Source organism: Rattus norvegicus, chromosome X, assembly GCF_021556685.1.
Source record: "Rattus norvegicus strain SHRSP/BbbUtx chromosome X, alternate assembly SHRSP_T2T, whole genome shotgun sequence".
Lineage (NCBI taxonomy): Eukaryota > Metazoa > Chordata > Mammalia > Rodentia > Muridae > Rattus > Rattus norvegicus.
The window spans coordinates 124,930,678-124,955,680 of record NC_141554.1 but is presented as its reverse complement, the minus strand read 5'-3'; the positions used below and the strand labels follow the sequence as shown (position 1 = coordinate 124,955,680).

At 44.8% G+C, this 25,003-nt stretch overlaps 1 protein-coding gene and 1 long non-coding RNA gene across 13 annotated transcripts in view; one reads left to right on the top strand and one right to left on the bottom strand.

The window, feature by feature from the left end:
* Nucleotides 1-12,660: 12,660 nt before the first annotated feature.
* On the bottom strand, nucleotides 12,661-17,083 carry LOC147998350 (uncharacterized). Of its 2 annotated transcripts, XR_015647038.1 has the most exons (4): nucleotides 16,940-17,077; nucleotides 16,498-16,720; nucleotides 15,821-15,939; nucleotides 12,661-14,224 (listed from the first exon to the last, which is right to left on the bottom strand). It is a non-coding gene; the product is annotated as an uncharacterized LOC147998350 (long non-coding RNA). The 2 variants fall into 2 exon arrangements; XR_015647037.1 differs by lacking the exon at nucleotides 12,661-14,224 and having other exon boundaries at nucleotides 14,817-15,939; nucleotides 16,940-17,083.
* A 1,812-nt stretch (nucleotides 17,084-18,895) lies between these two features.
* The window catches only part of Septin6 (septin 6), a 76,595-nt gene continuing 70,487 nt past the window's right edge, over nucleotides 18,896-25,003 (top strand). For 3 of the 11 annotated variants that reach the window (XM_087600825.1, XM_087600822.1, XM_087600823.1), the window contains exons 1-4: nucleotides 18,896-19,011; nucleotides 23,565-23,722; nucleotides 24,225-24,318; nucleotides 24,648-24,732. Coding sequence is in view for 8 of the 11 variants with exons in the window: in XM_087600815.1 (XP_087456941.1) it covers nucleotides 23,610-23,722; nucleotides 24,648-24,732 (198 nt within the window). In the remaining 3 variants the exon portion in view is untranslated. 11 annotated transcript variants of the gene reach the window in all.

Below are 25,003 nucleotides of genomic sequence, written 5' to 3'. Positions count from 1 at the left end.
ATTGTTTGAAATCTATAGCTTGGTCTGGATATTGTTGACTTTTAAACAACTTTAAGCCTCAATACAAAAATCATGAAAGATGCATTTAACGAGAGAAACGTGAGAGGTTTGGGGGGATGGCTTAGTTGATGGAGGGCCCTGCCACACAATCAGGAGGTCTTGAATTCTGATGCCTGGCAGCCACATAAAAATCTGGGATGGTGGTGGTATTGTGCATTTGTAACTCCAGCACTCAGGGAGGTTGGGGTAGTGAGAGGCAGAGAGAAGCAGGTCCCCAAAGCTCATGCTACAAGCAACCTAGACAAATGGATGAGTTTCAGGTCCAGCGAGAGACCCTGTCTAAAAAAAGAATAGATTATTATTCTATCGAATAATCGAAGGAAGACAGCCAACAGTGACTTCCGGCTTCCATACTCACTGTACTCACATGGACACACTTACACAGCACATACACCAAAATAAACTCAAGATTTATACATGAAAATCAAGGCCTAGAGTGTGGCTCTGTTGGCACAGTGCTTGCCTGGCATGAGGCAGGCCCTTTATTGGATTCCCAGCACAGAATAAAAGTAGTTCCATTTAGGAAGGCCCTACCCTCATGAGCTGGGAATGGTGGCCCAAGTTTGTAACGCTAGGTATGGGGAAGTTAACGCAGGAATGACAGAAGTTCAAGGTTATCCTTGGGTTATAAAGACAGTTTGAGGCCATCCAGGACTACTTGAAACATCTCAAATAAAGCAACTCATAAAACATCTTCAAATGAATGAATGGTGATTCATTAATACTGACTGCAAAGCTTCATTTATGCCCATCTCTTTCAAGCCCCTATTTCTTCCTAGAGTAAATGCCTTCTATTTGGTCATTTATAGGAATTTTTTAAATTATTTCATCAGGGCTGTCAACATTCAATTGTTTATATATAGTTATTTGTGGCATTTACATATAGTCCTTTTCATTTCTGTGAAAATTGGTCAGACTGGCTCCTTTTTCACTTATGGTTTTAGTAATTTGAATGCCTTTTCTTTTCTTTTCCTTTCTCAGCTTAAAAAAATCTTTGTCAACTTGATTTTTTCCAAAGAATCAACCGCTGGCTTTGTCAGTTCTCTCTGTTGCTTTTCTGCTTTTTTCCTATCTGCTCTAGTCTCTTATTCTTTCCATTGGTGTTATGGGGTTTTAAAAATTATTGCTTTATTATTTTTGAAAATATTTGTTATCATATATGTCTCTCTCTCTGTGAGTGTGTGTGTGTGTGTGTGTGTGTGTGTGTGTGTGTATGAGGGTTGCAACTGTGTGCATGTTTGTACACCATGTGTGTACATGGTATCTGAGGAGGTCAGAAACAGTGATGGATCTCTGAGAACAGATAGTTCTGGGTGGGTATCTCTGTGGATGCTGGGAAATAAACTCAGGTCTTCTGTAAGAGCAACCAGTGTGCTTAACTGAAGAGCCACCTTTCCAACCTCCCATTATTTTGTTCTTCATGATGTGTATTTGTGTGTGTTTTGGTAGGGACATGTATACTTGAGCCTGGTGTCCATGGATGAGGCCAGGAAGAGGATCCTCTGGAGCTAGAGGTGCAGGTGACTGTGAATCATCTGACATGGATCCTCAATTAGAGCAGTATGTGCTCTTAACCTCAGAACGGTCCTTCCAGCCTCTCCTCCGGGTTTTATTTGACCTTGCATTTGTTTCCTGGGGTGGGAGTTTAGGTTATTGATTTGAGAACTTTCTTTCCTTTTTTAATGTGGGTATTTTTAGCTACACCTTTCCTTCTATGCATTACCTGGTGGTATAGTGTGCAACGTTTTCATTCGCCGTAAGAATTTTCCTTACTGTCTTGTTGTCTCTTCTTTGGCCCATTGCTACTAGTGAAATTGTGTTGCTGATCTCTTTCCTGGTTACCGATCACAGGATTCAAGTTTCTTCTTGCAAGGGCACTAGTCCCATTGAGGAAGGCCCCACCCACATGAACTAACCCCTCCCCCAACATCCCAACTCCAAATACTGACACATTAAGAATTGAGGTTCAGCATATGAACTTAATAGGGATATAAACCGGTAATGCGTATGAGTAAGTCACTATTTCACTTAATAAATATACCGGCGGGGCTGGGAAGTAGCTTGGTTGGTTAAGTTCTTACCTAGCATTTGCAAAGCCCTTTGTTTGACTCCCCAGCACCACACAAACTGGGCACGATAGTACATGCCTGTAATCTCAGCATTTGGGAGACGGAAGCAGGGAAATGGTAAAATTCAAGGTCATTTTTGGCTGCATTGCAAGTCTGAAGCCAGCCTGGGATACTTGAGAGTCCATTTGAAAAAATGAGAAAAGGAAAAAAAAAACCAGGAAGCGATTAACATAGCTTTTATTATATGACAGTATTTTTCTGAGTATCCTACAGATTTGGAGGTATTTAATTTCCATATAACCCTGTTTTATGTATAGGTTCTCTTCTTATCATTTATCTCAATTCTATGAGATAACAAACTATGGCAAATGAGGTTTTTGCTTAAGGTCTCATAGCTAGCAAGGGGCTCTGTGAGGCTTAAACCTAAGAGGTCTGGCTTCAGATTCCAATTTTTTTAACTGCCAAGCCACAGGAATAGGTGAATGGATGAATAGGTTTGATCAGCTCAAAGACAAGCCATTACAATTTCTAGCGTTCACTTGTTATTGGTGGGGTATATGCATCAAACGGCGAGCAAGATTTAAACACTGAATTTAAAGCCAAAAGAAATTGGGTGAGTTTAGCTGTCATTGCCTCATACCATAAACTTTGCAAGTCCGTTTTCCCACAGATGGAGGACGCAGCAAAGAGCATACATTTTCTCAAGCCTTAGCTACCACCAGCTTCCAGGCTGCTTAAAGGATACCAGATCTGAAGATATACCGAGCTGCAGCCACTAACCAAGGACTTTGGGGGAATGAGTTCTCAAATCCAACTTGGTAGACCTCCAAGGCTTTCCAAGATTGTTCTTTCTGGTGGAAGTGATAATACATATGAACACACTGAACTTGAAGCCACAGGAGGCAAACAAGAGCTCTGTTGATTGGTTCAAGGAAATGCAGACTCCAACTGGCCCCGTGGATTAGGCAGATGGTGATTGAGAACCTCGCCTCTCCTAGTGCAGAGCAGACTTGTGCCCAATGCATTCATAAATTTTGAAGAATGCTGTGCCATATTTGGTGGGAAAAAGTCATGATTTCATGAGGATTCCCTTCCCTGCGTGAGTGCACAAGTGGGGGTGGGAAGGGTTCAAAACAGGGTTCAGATCATGGGGTTCTGAGAGCTTAGGCCTGGAGGGAAAATGTCTCTCCCACTTTAGGCTAGATGTGCAGAGCCAAGAACTCACAAGACTTAAAGCCGGGGACAGAGTCAAGCTCAGGATGTGCCATGCCTAGCAGAGGTCTGGCACATTTGATTGTTCTGCCTCTCGTGTGGTAGCCATGTTAGGATGTATAGAACCAACTGAGTTTAAGACAGTAAGAGACAGGCAGATGAGGCTCAGAGACATTTTTAAAATATTTAATTATTTTTAGTTTTTATGTGTATAAGTGTTTTGCTTTTGCATATGTTTTTACACCATGTGCATGCAGAGTTTGAGGAGACCAAAGAGAATGTGTCCAATCGCCTGGACCTGGAGGTACAGATGGTTGTGAGCCACCCAACATGGGTGCTGGGAGCCAAACCTGGGTCTGGTGGAAGAACGGCAAATGCTCTTAACTGCTGTGTCACTTCTTCAACCCAGATATTTTCAGACGTGTGATGTAATTACTTATTGTGATAGAATTTACATTCTACACAAGCAAACTTGGAAGGTAGAGGTTGGATCAAGAGTTCAAGACCAGCCTCAACCATATAGCAAGTTGAAGGCTATCCTAAGCTTCCTGGGACCCTGTTTAATCCCTGCTTACTCTCAGCAAAGAATTTTACAAGTGAATATGTCTAAGTTTCTGAAGATGAGATGTCCAACCTTGTGTGTGTGTGCTCACGTATGAGCGCACACATGTGTAATTTTTAAATTTTTATTTCATGTGGATTGGTGGTTTGCCTGCATGTATGTCTGTTTTGGGTGTTGGATTCTGTGGAACTGGAGCTCCTTAGACAGTTGTGAGCTGCAATGTGAGTTCTGGGAATTGAACTCGAGTCCTCTGGAAGCCAGTGTTCTTAACTACTGAATCATTTCTCCAGCCCTCATGGCCAAGTTCTAACCAAAGTTGAGGGTCATCATAATGTTCCTGAATTAGATCTTCCTTTCCCCTCCCTTTCTTCTTCTCCCTTCACTTCACCCTCCTTTCTGGTTTTATTGAGACAAGGTCTTGCTATGTAGCCTTGGCTTGCTCACAACTCACAATGTCGAGCAGCATGGCCTCATGTTTGTAATAATCCTCCTGCCTCTGCTGCCTCTGCTGGGATTATAAACATATAGTACTAACTTCAGCTTCAAACTCAAAGTAAACTTTTGTGTGTGGGTGGGTATGGTAGGGTGTTGGGACCAAACCTAAGCCGTGTGCATCTATGGCAAGCTCTCTGCTATGGAGCTTTTTACTACTCTTTGCTCTTTGTTTTGTTTTTTAAAAGTTATTTTATGTGGATGGGTGTTTTGCCTTTGTGTATTTCTGTGCCACACATGTGTGCAGTGGCCACAGAAGCCAGAAAAGGGAGTTGTATCCCCTGCAACTACAGTAATAAATAGTTGTGGAGTTCCATTTGAGTCCTCTGTAATAGCAACCAGTGCCCTTAACTGCTTAACCATCTCTACAGCACCCCACACCATTTTGTTTGTTTGTTTTGTTCGCTGAGATAGTGTTTCTCTGTGTAATACCCCTGACTGTCCTGGAACTCCATCTGTAGATCAGGCTGGCTTGGAACTCACAGAGATCAATCTGCCTCTGCTTCTTGAGTGCTGGGATTAAAGGTGTGTGCCACCATGGCCAGCAGTACCCACATTTTCCTAAAATGGTCAAAACTGAAACCTTCATCACAAAAAAAGTCAGTGGAATCATTGTGAGATAGGGCTAGACTAAATAGCTCCTACTGGACTAGTTCATTTTGTTAAATACCAGTGTTCTATTCATATCACTGGGTCAATCAATACTGATCAATGACCAACAGGAAGCCTGGAAATGTGCCCTTTGACTTCATACAGTTGATTAAACTCTTGGGGAATGCTTTTGCATTGTTGTTCTTACAATACACATTATTGAATAGGTAATAACCCATCTTATATCAACAGTTTATTCTATGTGTATTTATTTATCTGTGCTGTTTTTTATTAGATGATCTGCAATAGCAAAAATGTAAGTAGTCTGTGTAAACAAATTTTCCTAAAACTTCAGGAATCTTGTATGGATTTATGATCAAACTTATGGTAATTAATTTTTTAAATATATTTTCATTAGTTCTTTGGAAATTTCATGTAGTATATTTTTTAAGAAGCATAGGACACTTCACAGGCATCCTCAAATAATACTTTGAGGCAGTAGAGTTCCTAAGCCTTAACTTTTTTTTTTTTTTGAAGCTGGGGACCGAACCCAGAGCCTTGCGCTTGCTAGGCAAGCGCTCTACCACTGAGCTAAATCCCCAACCCCTCATGTAGTATATTTTAATAATACTTATCCATCTTTCCCCAATTTCCTCACAGATCTGCCCCCACCTTTCCTACCCTTTATGCCATGGCAGTTTATTTAAATCGATAATTTCTGACATTGGATTTGAGAACTAATATTTTTACTGCTATCCCTGCTGAAGCCTGATGCATTCCCTTAGGGAAACTGGAGAGGAGATGGTTTGTAAGTATTCTATTATGAATGTTGAAAAGCTTGACTTCTGCTCTCACTTTCACAGACTGTAACAGGGCCTACATTGAGGTAGGCTGGGAAGCCATTTGTAGCAAAACCCATATCACGCCCAGGAAACAGCTTTGGCTCTTTGCCAATTTGTCACAAAATGACTCTTTCAAGTCCCCAAGTTCAGAAATAAGAAGTGTGTCCTCAGGTAACCTGCATGGCACCTGTTGAGCCTCTATGTCATGCAGCAAACAAAGGCTACATGAGGTCCCCATCATGATGGCAGACTGATGCATATGGTATGAAAATATGGTCGGTATTTATACCTTATCTGATGTGCTGACTAGCTTTAGGCCAAGTTGACAATGTGCTAGAGTCATCTGAGAGGAGAGCCTCAACTGAGGAAATGTCTCCATTAAGATTGGTGTAGGCAAGCCTGTAGGGCATTTTTTTTATAGATGATTGATGTGAGAGATGTCATTCCACTGTAGGTGGGGCCACCCCTGGGCAGGTGGCCCTGGGTTCCATAAGAAAACAGCTGAGTAAGCCATGAGGAGCAAGCCAGTAAGCAGCACCTCTCCATGACTCCATGATCAGCTCTTGTCTTCAAGTTCCTAACTTCCTGTCCTGTCTGCCTTCAATGATGAACAGTTATGTGTGGAAGTAGAAACCAAATAAACACTCTTCTCCCCAACTTGCTTTTTGGTCATGGTGTTCTATCACAGCAATAGAAACCCTAACTAAGACAATGGGCCAGATTCCATGTATACTTGAAGCAAGGTATTTTTGGATCTGCATACTTTAGAGATCTGTTCAAAGATAGGTCCCTGGCCCATGGGAACTAATGATTCTAAGTTTAGAAACCTACCCCTCCCTGCCCTCCACACACGCACATTTATGCTCTCTCTCGGGGTTGGATGACAGCTCATACCCACCTCTGTGACTTTTTTTTTTTTCATTTGGCATTTTCCTATTTCTGGTTACTGGTGCTTCCGTCATTGAAGTCTCAACTTAGCTATCATCACATCAGTAAAGTCTCACTGGATTGCCTGAGTCTCACTTAAGATACTCATTCCTGAGGGTCAAAGGGCATGGTCTCTTTATAACTTCTCTGTACTGTAATAGCCAGACTGTCTTTCCATGCCCTTCCCCTATCCATGTCTGGATCCTTCATGTAATTTGCTCAGCTCACAGAAAGTGCTCTCTAAATCCTTATGAAATAAATGGATATACATAAGCTATCTCTCTCTCTGTCTCTCTCTGTGTGTGTCTCTCTCTGTCTCTCTCTGTGTGTGTCTCTCTCTGTCTCTCTCTGTGTGTGTCTCTCTGTCTCTGTCTCTGTCTCTGTCTCTGTCTCTCTCTCTCTCTCCCCGAATCCTAACTGTATCTCTCAAGTTTCCCTCAGCTGGTGCCTGGCATTACAGCTCATTTTAAATGGCATGGCTTCCTTATGCAGCTTCACCAATTAGCTACGCGTCAATATGCCCCAAGGTGATGGGATATACTTTACAAAGTATGCGTGACTCGAGCAGTCAAGTCCCCCCAAAAAGTATGCCAAAGTCAATGGCTACAATTTTTAATTGTTTCCAACAAGAACAATATACCATGACTAGTTACTTTGAGGTCCTTCCTGGCCAGGTAACTATAAAGCTATGTGTTCTAGTTTGCTTTCCTGTCGCTGTGATAAACACCATGACTAAAAGCAACTTAGGGAGAAAAGGGATTCCCTCAGTTTACACTTCCGGGTCACACAACCATCAGTAAAGGAAGTTAGAACAGTAATTCAAGAAAGATCTGAAGCAGAAACCACAGAGAAATGCCAGAAACCACTGGCTCCCTCACTGATTTCTGACCAGCTGTTTTCTCAAATGGCTCAGGGCTGCCTCCCAAGGGTGGTACTACCCCTAGTGGGCTGGACATCTATGTCAGTTAGCAATCATGACAACACATCACAGGTAATTCTTTAGTTGAGATTCCTTTTTTCCCAGGTGTCTCTAGGTTATGCCAAGTTGACCGGCAAAACAAAACAGGACACCAGTCACTTATTTACTCAAGGTACTTAAACTCTATCTGCTAGGGTAGATAAAATACCTGACCAGGTGATTGAAATGTAGATTCAACTTTGAAAGGAAGGAAGCAGGCTCCTTAGAGATGCCGCTTGCCTATTTGAAATACTTAGCAGAGGGCTAGGGATATAGGTCGTTTGATTTAGTGCTTACCTAGTTTGCATGAGTTCAGCCCCAGCACATTATAAATGGGGTATTTTGACACACACACCTGTGTGATCTCAGCATTTGGGAGGTAGAGGCAGGAAGTCTAAAAGTGTAAGGTTATCCTCAGCCACATAGGGAGTTCTGAGCCAGCTGGGGATACATAAGATCCTGGGGTGTGGGGAGGGGTAACCCAAAATATTTAGTTGCAAGGATGAGGTCAGGGGAATTAGCTGGCTTTTGTGAGACCTCATAAAATACCATCTTGGTGATTTTAGTAAGACCCACTGCCAGTTCCTCACCTTTGCAATTTAAACCCCTCAGTCTCAGAAAGTTTACTTAATGCCAAATACACACCAACCGAAGCAGAGTACCAACTGACTAGTTTTCCAAAAACCATGCCCAACACCAGAGGCAAAAAACCTTTGAGTGCAATGGTGATAGATTTGGGCATATGAACATTTCAATCTCTTTACACAGAATTAACTATAAACAAAATTAATGACTTCGGATGAATATCCACATGAAAAGGCCTTATAGGAGGAAACAAGAGAAAGATAAGCGTCTCACCGTGAAAGCCTGCAAAAGGCATGCATGCGGAATTCAGGAAAGGAAGCATCACAACTGGCCAGTAACTGAATCTCTCAGTCCTCCTTTCTGCTGCCAGCTGTGTGCAGTGTGCGTTCACCTGCTTGCCAAGCTCAAGATATCATATTGATACCTTGAAATCAGTCACGGTGAGAGTATTTACACCACAGAAATCAGCAAGGGATGTGGAGTAGGCTCGTTGTTTGTTTCTTGGAAAGCTGGCTATTAAATATTTACTGGTTCGCTACTGTATGCAGTCAATCACTGCCTCTCATCTGGACCTTTCCCAAGTACACTAAAATGGACTCACGTCTTCTGTCCTATCAGTGTCTTCAAAGACACTCTGACCCCTACATACTTCTGCTTTCCTCCACAGCCAACTATATGTACTGAATCCCTTTGTTCATTTCCTAGTCTTTCTTCGAGACGCTGAAGTAGTTTGGGGGTTACCATCCCATCTCTGAAACAGCTATTGCTGATCTGAAGGACCTCCAAGAAGCTGGGATTTTATTTTATGGATACTTCTTATCTTCATTGACCCCACTCTCATCCCCCACCCCTGTGTGTGCATGTGTGCGTGCTTGTGTGTGTGTGTGTGTGTGTGTGTGTGCATGTGCGTGCATGCGTGTGTGTTTCTGGGTGTGGAAACCAAGGACTCTCATGCTAGGCAAGCGCTGAGCCACAACCCAGTCCTACCTCTACCCCAGGATTTTTCACAGCATTCAATTCTGTTGATTATTACGTCTTGAAATGCTCTCCTACTTGAGTTCCGATGACATATGACCTTGACTGTCTTCCGGTTTCTGTCTTTTCAGGTTCTGCTATTTCCACTTCGATTTCCTTTACTTTCTATGTGGTGCTGGATGTAGAACCCAGGGCCTCCTTCGTGCAATGCATTCTCTCAGCCCAGCTTTATCTTCAGCCCCTGCTTCTGCTTCTAAGTATTGGCATTTTCCAGAAATTAGTCTTCAACCTTCTCTATTCTCCCCCTAGGTAATTTTATCCATTCATGTGGACTTAAATACCACATATACACCAATAATTTTCAAATTTATATCCCTCCCTGTAAGCTGGAATTTCCTACTCGATGTTCTCCCCTCAAGTGTCACAAAAGTCCCTACGTTGACATCTTTGTCTCCCTTACCCTCCTCATCACCAAATCTAGGTTGATTTTACTTGCTCTTTGTTGTTTGTTTGTTTATTTATTTTTTAAAGATTTATTCATTTATTGTATATGAGTACACTGTAGCTGTCTTCAGATACACCAGAAGAGGGCATCAGATCCCATTACAGATGGTTGTGAGCCACCATGTGGTTGCTGGGAATTGAACTCAGGACCTCTGGAAGAGCAGTCAGTGCTCTTAACCACTAAGCTATCTCTCCAGCCTCTTAAAGATTTATTTATTTATATCTCCAGCCCCTTAAAGATTTATTTATTGATTATAAATACAATGTAGCTGTCTTCAGACACACCAGAAGAGGACATCAGATCTCATTACAGATGGTTGTGAGCCACCATGTGGTTGCTGGGATTTGAACTCAGGACCTCTTGAAGAACAGTCAGTGCTCTTAACCTCTGAGCCATCTCTCCAGCCCTTGTTTGTTTATTTTGCTTTGGTTTTGAGACAAGGTTTCTCTATGTGTATCCCTAGCCATCCTAGAACTGGCTCTGTAGACCAGGCTGGCCTTGAACTCAGATATCCTCCTGCCTCTGCGTTTGATGTGCTCTGATTGATTCACGGCTCGAGGCACCACCACCCAATTTACTTTCTAAATATCCCCCAAATGTCTTCTCTCATCTGCATGTCCATGACTCTGCCTGAGCCTCCATGATTGCTCAGCTAGATTGTCCCAATAGCCTTCCTGTATAGTCTTCTCCCTTTAGTCCACTCTACCCTGAAGCCAAGGATGTTCAAAACATGACTGGTGTCCTAAGCCCTCCTCCTGCTAGTAAGCTTCCTATTGCTTTCACAGATGGTTTGGTTTTTTGTTTTTCCAGTAGTAGAGATTGGACCCAGTATTCCATGAACAGTTAGAAAGCATTCTTACATAGAGGCCTTATATCCAAAATATACAAAGAACTCAAGAAGTTAGACCGCAGGGAGACAAATAACCCTATTAAAAAATGGGGTTCAGAGCTAAACAAAGAATTCACAGTTGAGGAATGCCGAATGGCTGAGAAACACCTAAAGAAATGTTCAACATCTTTAGTCATAAGGGAAATGCAAATCAAAACAACCCTGAGATTTCACCTCACACCAGTGAGAATGACTAAGATCAAAAACTCAGGTGACAGCAGATGCATGCGAGGATGCGGGGAAAGAGGAACACTCCTCCATTGTTGGTGGGATTGCAGACAGGTACAACCATTCCGGAAATCAGTCTGGAGGTTCCTCAGAAAATTGGACATTGAACTGCCTGAGGATCCAGCTATACCTCTCTTGGGCATATACCCAAAAGATGCCCCAACATATAAAAAAGGCACGTGCTCCACTATGTTCATCGCAGCCTTATTTATAATAGCCAGAAGCTGGAAAGAACCCAGATGCCCTTCAACAGAGGAATGGATACAGAAAATGTGGTACATCTACACAATGGAATATTACTCAGCTATCAAAAACAACGACTTTATGAAATTCGCAGGCAAATGGTTGGAACTGGAAAATATCATCCTGAGTGAGGTAATCCAATCACAGAAAAACACACATGGTATGCACTCATTGATAAGTAGCTATTAGCCCAAATGCTTGAATTACCCTAGATGCCTAGAACAAACGAAACTCAAGACGGATGATCAAAATGTGAATGCTTCACTCCTTCTTTAAAGGGGGAACAAGAATACCCTTGGCAGGGAATAGAGAGGCAAAGATTAAAACAGACACAGAAGGAACACCTTCAGAGCCTGCCCCACATGTGGCCCATGCATATACAGCCACGCAATTAGACAAGATGGATGAAGCAAAGAAGTGCAGGCAGACAGGAGCCGGATGTAGATCGCTCCTGAGAGACACAGCCAGAATACAGCAAATACAGAGGCGAATGCCAGCAGCAAACCAGTTCAGTGGTTACTGAACTGAGAATAGGACCCCCGTTGAAGGAATCAGAGAAAGAACTGGAAGAGCTTGAAGGGGCTCGAGACCCCATATGAACTACAATGCCAAGCAACCAGAGCTTCCAGGGACTAAGCCACTACCTAAAGACTATACATGGACTGACCCTGGACTCTGACCTCATAGGTAGCAATGAATAGCCTAGTAAGAGCACCAGTGGAAGGGGAAGCCCTGGGTCCTGCTAAGACTGAACCCCCAGTGAACTAGATTGTTGGGGGGAGGACGGCAATGGGGGGAGGATGGGGAGAGGAACACCCATAAAGAAGGGGAGGGGGAGGGATTAGGGGGATTTTTGCCCGGAAACCGGGAAAGGGAATAACACTCGAAATGTAAATAAGAAATACTCAAGTTAATAAAAAAAATTTTAAAAAAAAGCATTCTTACCCTTAGTTCCGATCCAGACTTTAAAGATTAAAACAATGCAATGCCCTTGAGCCCTGCCCGATCTTGCTGTCTGTCTCCTCCACTACAGGCCCTGAGACTTCACCCACATCAGCTTTCTATCAGCTCTCTACCACTGAGCCCCAGCAGCATCCCCGGATCTTTCTGTGTTCTTGAACAAAGACTTATACATATGCTTGCTTTACCTGGAATGTTTTTGCTGTTCTTCTTGTAGACTTCAGATCTCAATTCAAACATTACTTCTTCCATGCAGACTTATATACTAAACTACCAGACCTAGTTTCATCAGTCTTTAACTCTTTCTCCACTGACATCTACTCTCAAGGTACCCAAAACATCTACTTCCCCCTTTTGTTTGTTCATTCATTTATTTACTTATGTTAAATTTGTATTTACTTATTCTGGCGGGGGGTGGGGATGAACATGCCACAGTGCATATGTGGAGCGTTTAACATATTGGCCTTTTGAGGGTAGCTAAGATCTAGCTATATTAATGGGGTATCTTGATGTTTTGATACATGTATGCATTTGTGTAAGTTCAGGTAAACACACACATTTTGAATGATAAATATCAACTGTTTATCATACAATTATGGTGAGAACTTCCAAAATAATTTCCTTTATCTTTGTGAGATGTATGGTACATTATTATTATCTATAGAAACACCACTGCATAATAACACAACAGAGATTTCGGGAGGCGTTGCTGTGGATTTAATCCAGAGCCTAATGCATGTTAGAAGAAAGCTCTGTTACTGAAATGCATTCCTAGCTCTGGAGTTCTTTTCTTTTTAGAATTTTTTTACTATGTTTTTAGACAAAGTCTCATGTAGCCAAGGTTGGCCTTCAACTTGCTGTGTAGTTAAGAATGATCTTATTTTTTAATACTTTTTTAGATTTATTTATTATATATAAGTATACTGCTGTCTTCAGACACATCAGACCTCATTACAGATGGTCGTGAGCCACCATGTGGTTGCTGGGATTTGAACTCAGGACCTCGGGAAGAGCAGTCTGTGCTCTTAACCACTAAGCTATCTCTCCAGCCTCTTAAAGATTTATTTATTTATATCTCCAGCCCCTTAAAGATGTATTTATTGATTATAAATACAATGTAGCTGTCTTCAGACACACCAGAAGAAGGCATCAGACCTCATTACAGATGGTTGTGAGCCACCATGTGGTTGCTGGGATTTGGACTCAGGATCTCTGGAAGAGCAGTCAGTGCTCTTAACCACTGAGCCATCTCTCCAGCCCGAGGATGATCTTGAACTCCTGATTTTCCTGCCTTCACTCCCTAGTACTGGGATTACAGGTCTGCACCCCATGCCTAGCTTTAGAGCATCTTACTTCTTCTAACTGTAACTTAGTACCCAGTTTATTGGCCTTTCCGCATCCCCCCCCCTTCTAATGCACATTAAGTATCACCCACTGCTGGATCTTGCCCATAATCCCAGCACTCAAGTAGCAACAGGAAGATCAGACATTCATGATCAGGAGGGAGAGATGGCTTATCTGTAAGGAATATTTGTTGCTCTTGCTGGGAGCCTAAGTTTTGTTCCTATGTTTAACTTTAACAGTCTGTAACTCTAATTCCAGGGGATCCAACACTCCCATGGCCTCTGAGGACTTCTGCACAATATGGAATACACTCACACAGATACATACATACACATACATAAAAATAAATATTTAAAAAATTCAATGTTATAATTCTATTTCATTCTTAAAAAGTTCACGGTCATAGGGCTTCACCTTGATGATGTCATCTATTCCTAATCAATTCCTCAAGGCCTCACCTCTAAACAGCATGCTAGGGTTACATTTACACCTTCTCAATATCTCACAAAGGGGACTATATTTCAACATAAGTTTTTGAATGGGACAAGCACAGCAAATAGCATCCTGAGACCTGTCACTGTACTTGGGAGGACTGACTGCTTTAATCAGTCTCTGCTCCAAATTCCTTTTCCCTTAGCTGAAGGCAGAGTGACCTTTTCAAATTGCAAATGGGCTCCTGTCACTTCCTCATTCCAAACTCAAAGCTCCTCATCATCACAGGGAAGGGACCGTTTCTCCAGCAGGTTCAGGGAGCACAGCATCTGGGTATCATGATATCCTTTCTAGAATGCCATGAAATAATCAATATCTTAAATTAGACCACATGAAATAAAATGACTTTTCTATAGGACACTTCTGTGAACGGAAAATATGTCTACATGATGTGCATGCAATATAAAAATCATAGCCACCAGCACAGATGTCCATGGAAAAATAAACTGTTGAACTAAGCATGATCAGCACTTGGATTGTCTGTCTAACATTCATTTGCTACTCATTTGTTCGTTTTGTGGCTCGCTAGCTGATAAGTACGACATCTCTCAAATGTTGAGGAAAGATTTACATTAATTTAAAAAAAAGAGAGAAAATTCTACCCGTTAACTTTATTTTTTCATTTGCTTTAGAGCATCTCATTTGTGTCAGGCACACATCGAGATACTGCATGGGCGCTCTCCTTAGACAGCACATCCTGAGTACCTCTATTCTGGGGCAAAAAGCCCAAGCCATTCGCTATCACTAACAGTTCTTCTAGACGTGGTCCCATCTTATCTTGCAGTCTCTAAAGCCATTGGTTCCTTGTCCGACCCCTTCTGTTTAAGATCTGGAATTTCTTAAATATTCTCTTCCTCTCTTTTATTTCTTTATTTTTCTTTTCTGTACTGAAAAACAAACTCAGGGCTCCCGCACGCTGACACTGAATTATATCCACAACCTGGACTCCTTCCTTTCTTCCTTTCTTTCCTCCCTTACTTTCTTTTTATTTTCCCAATTTTTATGCATCAGTGCATGTTTGTGTGTATGCGTGTGTGCATGCAAGTGCACTTGTGCCACAGCACAACTGTGGGGGTTAGCGGAGAACTCTCGGGAGTCAGTTCTCTCTTATGACCTCATGGAATTAATTGAGGTTGTTAGTGCCTCTACTTGTTCACCCATCCAGCTGACTTCCTTATTTATATCCTTCTTTAAAGGGTGTGTGTGTGTGTGTGTGTGTGTGTGTGTGTGTGTGTGTGTGTGTGTAGTGTGTATTTGCTGTGGTGTGCGTGTGGCAATCAGAAGACCAAATGTAACACTACATGCTCTCCTTCTACTATGTAGATCCCAGTATTGAACTCAGGGTTAGAGGAGCCTTCCTTTATCTGCTGAGCCATCAATGTGGTCCGTCCTGTCCTTAAGCAAACTTTTATTATGATCTAAGATAGGGTGTCTTGTAACCGGGGCTGACCTTGAATTCACTATGTAGTTGATGATGACCTTGGACTTCTGACCCTCTGCTTCACCTTCAAAGTGTTGGGATTTATAAGTACAGGCCACCATGCCTGTCTTTCGCAACCCTGGGGTCACTGGAGCCCAGGCCTTTGTTATGCAAGCACTCTACCAACTGAGCTATATCCTCAGTTCCAAACTGCCTCCCTTATAACCTGTCAGATAACACGTGGCATGTGCCACCATGCTCAGCTTTTTTGTTTCCTTTTGTTTGTTTTTGGTTTTCAAGACAAGGTTTCCCTGTGTAGCCCTGGCTGTCCTAGATCTAGGACTATAGACCAGGCTGGCCTTGAACTCAGAATCTGCCTGCCTCTACATCCTGAGCACTGGGATCAAAGGCATGCACCACCACCATCTGGCTCTCACCCCTACCCTATCCCGTATTAGCAACCCACCTGTGATTGCTGCAAAGCTTGGCTGTGACTGTTGGATCCAATTAGGACCCAATTCCTATCTAGCAGCAGAGCCATCTCCCCTCTCAGGCAGAAGAGAAACTGTAGATTGCTCCAGCTTCCTAAGAAAAGTAGAAATATAAAAAGAGTTTATTTAAATGCTTCTGTTAATTTCTTGACTCTGCAGCCTTTGACTGAATACCTGTTCAACACTGCGCTGTGCTGGGCCTTGGTAGCCAGGGTGTCACAGGGACACCACAATATACATGTGCATACGTTCATGTAGTGCCTGCGAGTTCAAAAAATCATCTTCACAAAAAGCCTTCTCACAAAAAGCCTTCTCACAAAAAGCCTCTCCCCTCCTCCTTTAAAAAAGTAATGAATACAGAATTTCACTTAGCCCAAGCTTGCCATGAACTTGACCTGTAGCTGGAATAACCTTGAACATGCTTTCCCCTTCTGAAGTGTTGAGAGCGTAAGCCTGTAGGATATACTACACCTGATTCATGTGATGCTGGAAATCAGATCCAGGGCTTCCTGTATGCTAGGCAGATGCTCTACCAACTCAATTAACTCTGCCCAGCCTCTCCCCCCTAACCTCTGCTCTTCTTTTTGTTTTTAATTTCCTGAAGTTTTGGGTTTTCTTATCAAGAAAGGAGGAGAGGAGGAACAAAACTTACCAGCTGATCACTTATGATTATCTCTTCTCTCCTCAGTCTTTCTGCGTTCCTGTGCCTGAGAAGATAACCCAGACCAAAGACTGCGCAGCACAGATTCAAGCTTCCCAAACTTCTGTAGAACTGAGCGGTCTTTGTAGAGGCGGGCAGCAGGTAAGGAAGAAAGGAAGGAACAAAGGCATTGTGGGAGATTTGGATTACATACTCTATCGAAGGCTAGGAGGTCCTGCAATGGAAAGAGATCTTGTTCAGGTTCTCAGCCCCTCTAGGGATAGGCAGTTGAGTGTGCCACTTCAGTAGGGCACCAAGGTATCTGTACTCAAGTGTCCCCAGTGCTGTGAGGCCTTGTGTAGGATGTGTGTGTAGCGGGTAGAGGCAGGCAGGACTCCTCACAGGATCCCCTCAACCCCATTATGGCCCCCACCCAGCTTAACCCTCTTGGTACCAGCTCTTAAGTCTGTTTTCAGCCAAAATCCCATGCCAGTATCAGAGCTTGGCCTGTGCCCTTTGTCGTCTACCACATGGCAGCCTTTGTCAGGGAAGACTCAGGGCTACCTACTGGAGGCCTAGCCTAGAAGCAGCCAGCGCCTCCGATTCCCCACCCCCATCCGGTTGAGGCCCAAGCCTTAAAGCAGTTCCTCAATTTTAGTCTTGGCTTTATGTGTTTGTGCTATATAACAGTCCAGGGCCCCTAGGCCTTCCCCAAGTGTTCCTGGATGTCTCAGAAATTACAGCTGATTCTCTTCCTTGATACTATCACCCACCCTGTGGTCTCTGATTGTTCTAGGCCCTTCTCTTTAGCCCACTCTTTTGAGTATCTAGAACAGTGATGGAACAGAGATCACTTAATGGGATCCCATTTTAGGCACCGGAGACAGAGAGTCTTTGTGCTCAAGGTGTATTCATTACTTGAAGAGCTCCCTGAGAATGTGAGAAGCATTCACTGCCAGGTACAAGGCAAGACCTGGGCAGTTCTTTTGTGGACACTTTGGTTCCCTACTTCCGTTCTCCTCATACTTTCTAGGCCTGGCCTTTGTGTGAGATCCCTCTTCCTGGCGCGCTCTCTCTCTCTCTCTCTCTCTCTCTCTCTCTCTCTCTCTCTCTCTTCTGCTGTTCCCTCCGAGAGAGAGAGAGAGAGAGAGAGAGAGAGAGAGAGAGAGAGAGAGAGAGAGAGGAGACCTAAGATCCTATCATTCCGAGGGGTCAGCTCTACAAGTTCATCAATCACATAGAACCAACAAAGAGCCAATCCCAAGACAGAGAGAAGGGGAGAAGGGTAGACTTCAAAGCTAGGGAGGTGGGGAACATGCTGGGGAAAGAACCAGCAATAGCAGTTGGCTCAGAGAAAAAGAAGAGCGTGCAAGCATGGTTCCAGCTTTTGGATGTTATGAGCTGTCCCAGGTCAGCCATTAGTCCTGGGCTGAATTAGTATTGAGGGGCGATTGGAACTGGACAGAATGATTACCCCTCCTGTATCTCCATCAACAGAGCTAGAGGCCTTCAGTTCCCATCCTTAGACTCCCTTCTGTCTCCCTAACCTAAAAGGTGGATTGCTCTTCATACTGAGAGCAGGGACCAGAGTGGGACCAGTGAGTTCAGTTTTTATTAGGTACAGGAATGGGGAGCTGGGCTCCATGGAAATTACAGCCTACTGTGATGGAGGCTTGGGCACCTCAGGACAGGAGAGATGTCCTCCACAAGTCACAGCTCAGTTGTGGGGCTGCAGTGCAGCTCCCCCATTAATGCTCCATTTCTAAGCTGTAATGTGGTGGCGCTGCAGGTGCCGCAACCCCTGCCCTTCCATCGCCCCTCCCCAACCCAAGGAGATAACCTGGTTAGTTAGGGTGGACTACAGGGAAGCACTGAGACTCCAGAGGCCAAAACTCCCATGCAAGCACCCAGGGTTCTCAGTGGGGAGCACAAGGGGTTATGGGGGCTGGGAAAAGAAAGAGGACTGCAGATCTCAGCCTAGGAGCAGAGAGAGGGAGGGGGAGGGGCTGGGACACCCTTCCAGCCTCAGGTCTGGGGGCTCAGGGATATGAGGGAAACAGAGGTGAGTGTGTGTGTGTGTGTGTGTGTGTGTGTGTGTGTGTGTGTGTGTGACAATTCAGCAGAGGTCGGGACGTACCACGGAGCCCAGTAGCGGCAGGGAGGGGGGGCGGAGGACGTGGTCACCGAGGGGAGCCCCCGCCCCCTTCACAGAGGCCGAGACTCCGGTTGCAGAGAGAACTGGAACTGGGCTCGCCCTAGGGGAAGGCAGCGCGGCCAATCCGTCCCCTCCCCACACCTACTTTGAGGGGGTGGGTGATAGAGGAGAGGTTGGGGTTGGAGCAGCGGTGAGGGGGCCCCTCCCTGGCACCTCCCTCCACCAGACTTGGTCGCGCCCGAAGTGTAACACTTTCTCTTTGTCGGAGGAGCTCTTCTGTTTCCTGTGCAGCAGCTCCCGTTGTGGAGGCACCCGTAGCAGCCCTGGCGGACCAAGGAGCGATGGCAGCGGCCGATATAGCTCGCCAGGTGGTGAGTGTGGAGCTTGGGTACCAGTTCCCGGACTAGGGGTTGAGGGTGTGGAGCTGGGGACGGCCAAGCAGACTTGGCTGCGGCTCGGCTACCACCGCTACCACGAGGAGGGCAATGGGGTAGCATCCAGGAGCAGAGGGGCAAGGCGGGACTTTTTGCTCCTGGGGTCAGCGGCTCAGTCTACTCTCCCTCCAGCATGTCCTGGAGACTGGTGGTGGCGGGAGGGTCGGGGGCAGTTGGAGAAGCATACTGGCGGGCAGCTGAACTTGCATCGCGGGAGAGAGCTGCAGTGAGCGCCTCCGCCTCCCTTGCTGCAGCTGCGGCCCCGCCGCTGGGGCGTTGCCGAATGAATGGCAGCATGGGTCGAGAGCCCTCCGGGGCCCCTGTCCCCTTAGCTTGGGAGCGCCCGTACCCCAGCTGCCTGCTGGGACTCCAGCTTGTTCAGCAAGAGGGGCGCGGAGCTGGGGGTAGCCCGGGACCTAAGGCAGAGTGTGGTGAGGGGGGCGGGGAGATGACTGGCTGGAGTAGGGTTTCTCCATATGCATTACATATGTGACTGCGTCTGTATGTGTATCAGCGTGTGCGCATATATGTGCATGTGCGCCCTCCTGCCTTCCCCGTGGCGGGGTTATGTGACCCTGAATGAGTCGGCCTGTTTCGGTGTGCTCACCTCTACGGTGTGTGTTCCTGTGTTCAAATGCTGTGTCCACTTGTGCTGTGTCCCGCGGGCTCCCATTTGTGTCTCTGTGGAAGGGAAAGAGGGGTGCAGTTCATCCCGGCCTGTAGGTGGCTGATTGTGTATTTTGGCACGTTTCTGAGCGGTTCCCTGAGCGTCTATCTTGGGTTCAGTGGACATGGGCTTATATACTAAAACCTGTGGCGCTCACCTCTTTCTGTAGAGACCGATGAAAACAGTGTGAGACTTGCAGAAGCGGTGTTCTCTCTCTCTCTCTCTTTCGGTAGCGATCAACTCTGGAGGGGAAAAAATCATTTCAAAAACTAAAGTTTTCCAGTCTGGGATGTGCAGAGTAATCATACCCAGGAACCCGAGGTTCCATGTTTGTTTGTTTTAGGTCCGAAGTTTGGTTACAAAGGGAGATGAAAAGTGGTGAGAACAATGGCCCCAGCACAGCAGCAGGATAGGCTGAGTCAGAATGAGGTACAAGGCAGCCAGGCCGAGCCCACTACCCCAAATACTGCTGCATGAAAAATGATAACCCTGTAAGCTCCCATTTATTTAGAGAGGCAGCCTGTGCAATGTGACTCCTGTGCAAAAGCGGGGAGTGGGAAGCAGCCTCTGGGGAGTTGGTGTAATTGCAATTGATTTGTTTTCTAAATCCAAATCTAGAATCTGATAGCATTTTCTCTACAGATAAAGAAGTTGATTCCATTTCCTGTCTGGCTTTGGAAGGACAGGGTCGTTTAATCGAGACCCAATCTACCCTGTGGACTTCCCAGCCCAGAGTTCTTTATGCAGCCATGGTGTAGAAGGTAGAGGCAGATATGAGACGCTGCTTGATGATGGAATTTGAGAGATTTCTCAAGATTGACACCGTGATATTTGCTGCTTCTAGTGTTTTGAAGACAACCAGGGTGATTTTCTTATCTGCATTTTAAACATGCTATAGTTTTAAGAGGATGGATCTGTTTCTTTAGGGACCAAAAAGAAATAACACCAATGATTTTTTTTTCTTGCTCTAGTGAATTTGAAGTGATCTGCTCTCATCAGCCTCCCTTGCTTGGATTAGGATTTTGAGGCTGATGTTGGTGAGGGAGAACATCCCAGAAGGTTGCTTCACTTAGGCACAGCTCAAACAATCCAGAGACTACCTTTGTTCTGTAGATGGGGAGGGTAGCAAGGGATGGTTTGGGGTCCCTTGATTGCTTTGGGGTGACTCCAGTTTGTTCTGGCTGGCCTTACCACATTGTATACTGAAAAACATAATTGTATGGCAAATTCTGGAGCAGCCCAAGCATTTGAGACTTTGTTATCATGATAAATGGGTTTCTGGGAAAACTGACGTCACTCTCCATGCTTCCCCCCACCCCCCAAGCCAGTGAAGCTCTTATTTATGTGTCATTTGTCTCTCTGCTTTCCTTTGTGTCTGCAAAAAGTTGTAATTCACCAGGAGAGGCTGGAATTAACTCAAGAGACTTTGGGTAGCTGCTTGCTCTGGTTTCTTCAAAGGAATATATGCCTAGGGTTTGGGAAGAGAAGACCACGTTCTTGGTAGCAAGCTTAGAAGTTCTTCTTAGTAAATTCTGAGGCAGGACGAGTGTCTTGGTAAGTGTGTTTCAGTGTCTTCACGGATTCAGTGGAGGGTCACTGTTGTCAAATATTGTGAGTGGTAAAACTGCCGTGGCAGTTGCTCAGTAGGGCCTACATTTGGGTATGTATGCCCCTTGGAAATTTATAATTCAGTCGCATCCCATCTGAGTGAACCCTAGGGAGGATTCTGCATGACAGCACTCTACATGAGTACCTGTTTGACTGATGTGAAGGGTACTATACGGCCAGCCCTGGTCAACAATACCAAAAGAAAGTAGCACACAGAGTTTATCTCTTTCAAGTTCTAGCCTAGTTGGAGGCACAAATTGTGATGATGAAATAGAGAAGTAACAACAGATCCCTGGTGTGTGTCCCACCTATGAGGTGACTTGCACTGTCAATGCTCTGTATTTAGAGAGGTTATGTGACCTAGGAGGGTATAGTGCAGTCACCAAAAGCTCTGTCTCTTGGCTCAATGTTGCAGTTTTAGTTCAAGACCGTAAGTACTGCGCTTGCACAAATAACACCCACAGTGAGAACAGTGTTGCTTCTTCCAGTTATATAGTCTGTCAAGCCATTGCCCCAATGGACAATTTTGCAAGGACACCAAAAGTTGTCATAGCTAGGGTTGGCCTGGAGCAGCTGTCCTCAAGTTTCTACTTGCCATTGGGAAGAAGACTGCTTCTGTATTCTGGTCTAACAATTAGTGACAATTGTCTACTACATCTTTTGTTTGTTCGTTCGTTTGTTTGTGTTGAGACAGACTTTCACCTGTCAGCCATGGTTACCCTGGAACGCCTGTTCCATCTCTGGAGATGGTTTCCCTCTTGAAGCTCCTCCTTAATTCTTAATCACTAAAAGTAATAATTGTACCCCCCCAAAATAAAAGAAAAAGAAAAAAGAAAAACTAAACCCCATAGATCTACCTGAGGATATAGTGCTGAAGAAAGTTTACATGGCCCCAAATAGTGAAAAAGTCTTGAATCGAAGTAAAGGGAATATGGACAGTCATACGGTTTCCCCTCTTTCCTGTGCCTTTAAGGTTTGTCAAAAAGGTTAGAGGAGCAGAGGATCTGGATGTGGTGGTGCATGCTTTAGAGATCTGTGAGAATTTGAGGCCAACCTGCTCTACAGAGCCAAATTTTAGGACAGCAAGGACTACACAGAGAAACTGTGATGGAAGAAAAGGAGGGAGGGAAGGAAGGAGAGAGGGAGAGGGAGAGGGAGAGGGAGAGAGAGAGAGAGAGAGAGAGAGAGAGAGAGAGAGAGAGAGAGAGGGAGATTGAGATTGGAGGAATATTACAGGGCTAACCCTCTCTATATGGCTTCTTCCTTCAAAGGCATTTCTAGTTTAATGGACGGCAGAGGCAGACACAGATCTTTATGTAGGGCTGGTAAGAGGGCTTAGTGGGTAAAAAACACTTGCCATGAAAGTCTAAAATTTGAGTTTGGTACCTGGAATATACAGACTCAACAAAACTCTGTGACCTCTGCACAAATGCCATAGCGCATATTTGCACTATTGTAACGTGTTTACAAATCCATATTTAGTTATTGTTATCCTAAGTGCTAAAGAGAAGCGCTAATGCCTGCCATGGGAAGTCATTATAGAGGACCTAATTCAGCCATGGATGAAGGCTGTAAGTGATAGGAGAGGCTTCCTGAAGACTTCTGGGTAGGAAAAGGGTAGGTGTGAAGATGAGTGAGATCACACTTCTGCCACTTGCTTGGGAACAGTTCGTTTGTCAATCCATCCACTGCTGTTTTCATTCATTCTCCAGCATTTATTTAGCAGGCATGGACTCTCCAGGTCCTATGCCAAGTGCTGGGAATGTGGTGATGGCCAAGGCATGGAGGAACTCTGACCCCTTCTCAGAGCTGCCAGATGAGGCAGGACTGAGCCCTGTTTCCTCTTGACATTTTCAATCCGGGAAATGTGAGTGTTAGTGGTGTATTTATTACAAAACTTCATTACAGTAGACTAATAGGCCTGTGTAATAAAACGATAATTTGATCTGCAATCATATGCATAGCATTTACTTTGTGGAGTGTCTTATATAAATTTTCTATTAATTGCTGGCTTGGTTACCAGTATGGCCCCACACCTTGTGTCTGTAAGGGCACAGCACCATTGCTTTAACTTGAACAAAGTTTGTCTGCTGGCGGAAAATAAAAGCTCTATTACAAAATTAATAGCACTGATTTGCAGGCTTGCTGGGATTTTGGATTGTCAAAGCCATGACCTCATATTAGCATGGACAAGTGAGAAAGCCTTTATTTGCAGGTGCATTGAAACTACATACAAGACACGTGGAAAGAAGAAAAGGGGATGGGGAACGGAGAGAGGAAGAAGGGGAAGGAAGGAAAAGGGAAACCATGCATAGATGCTCTCTTGAAACGCATCCATCTGCATGACTTTTGCCCCAACAACTTCCTGGACAGGTATTCCGGGCCTCTTCATTTTATGCCTGCAGCAAGCAAGAGGCTTAAGTCCAAAGCATTACTGCTGGTCAGTGGATAAAACAATGAAACATCTACCAGAACACACGTGTTCCCTTTGCAAAAGCACTAGTCTTTCCAAGGTGTTTCTAAGAAATTAGAATTCTGCCATGTCCTCATTCCCCCTCTTTTCTTTGCATCTGCCAACATCCCCCAAAGTGGTCCGAGAAAAGCAAGCTTCGGAGCTATGGAGACTCTCTGATGGTATAAAAGAGTCTCAGTTTAAATCCAAGATAGCACAGTCACGGGTTGTGTGGGTTTTCCTCTCTCTCTCTCTCTCTCTCTCTCTCTCTCTCTCTCTCTCTCTCTCTCTCTCTCTCTCTCTCTCTCTCCATATTGCTTTAAATAAAATCTTGGAGCCACCAGCCATGTAATGATGGATTATTTTAAGTAACAACTGGAGGGGGTACAGAATAAATTAGAAACACAGACCCTTCCTCCTCAGTTTGGCAGGAGGCGGCTTCTGCTGTGGGGATTTGAAACCAACCGTGGGCTTCTCAGCTGCCTGCACAGAGGAAGGAGGCCACATGCTCCGGAGGGTGAGAAACAATGTTATCCTCTTCTCCAGTGTCTTCCCACTAGAGACAGCCATCTGCTGAATTATGCAGCAGGCTCTCAGCTGGCCCTGGACTTGGGTCATTCCTGTGACCAGGGAACGATTTCCAGGCCTTCTCAGGGACAAACCTCTGGGTTCCGGTTCCCCCTGCCAGGGCTCTCTCAGAGCCCTAACAGGGGCCCTGGGGTAACAGGAGCAGAGCTCTGCTCTCACAGTCATGATGAGGTGCGAGGTGGTGTTTGGTTTCCTTCACCACAGAGGCCCCCAGCTCTGAACACTGGCGCAGAGGCAAGAACTGGTTTTTTTTTTCAGATCCCCGTTAAACGAGACCAGATGGAGGCAGAGGCGAATTCAGGCTCCCAAGAGGGCAGTTGGGCATTCACCCAGAGGCCTATGGGTAAACCTTTTCTTTCCTCTTTTTCTTTTGCTTAAAGAAAAAAAAAAGATTTTAGGTAACGTGTCCAGAACACCTAGAAAACTGTTCAGACTGCCTGACGTGGAGGAAATGTGTGTGGCTTTTGTGGGAAAGTTGACCCACCTAGAGCAGGGTTCACCCCTGGCCTGAAGTGGAGATATTTTACATAGACAATGGCTTTGTGGAGTTAGATAGACTCATTAGCTCTGGTGCTCTTGAGTAGAGCTGGGCAGCTGGCCAAGCCTAGGATCAG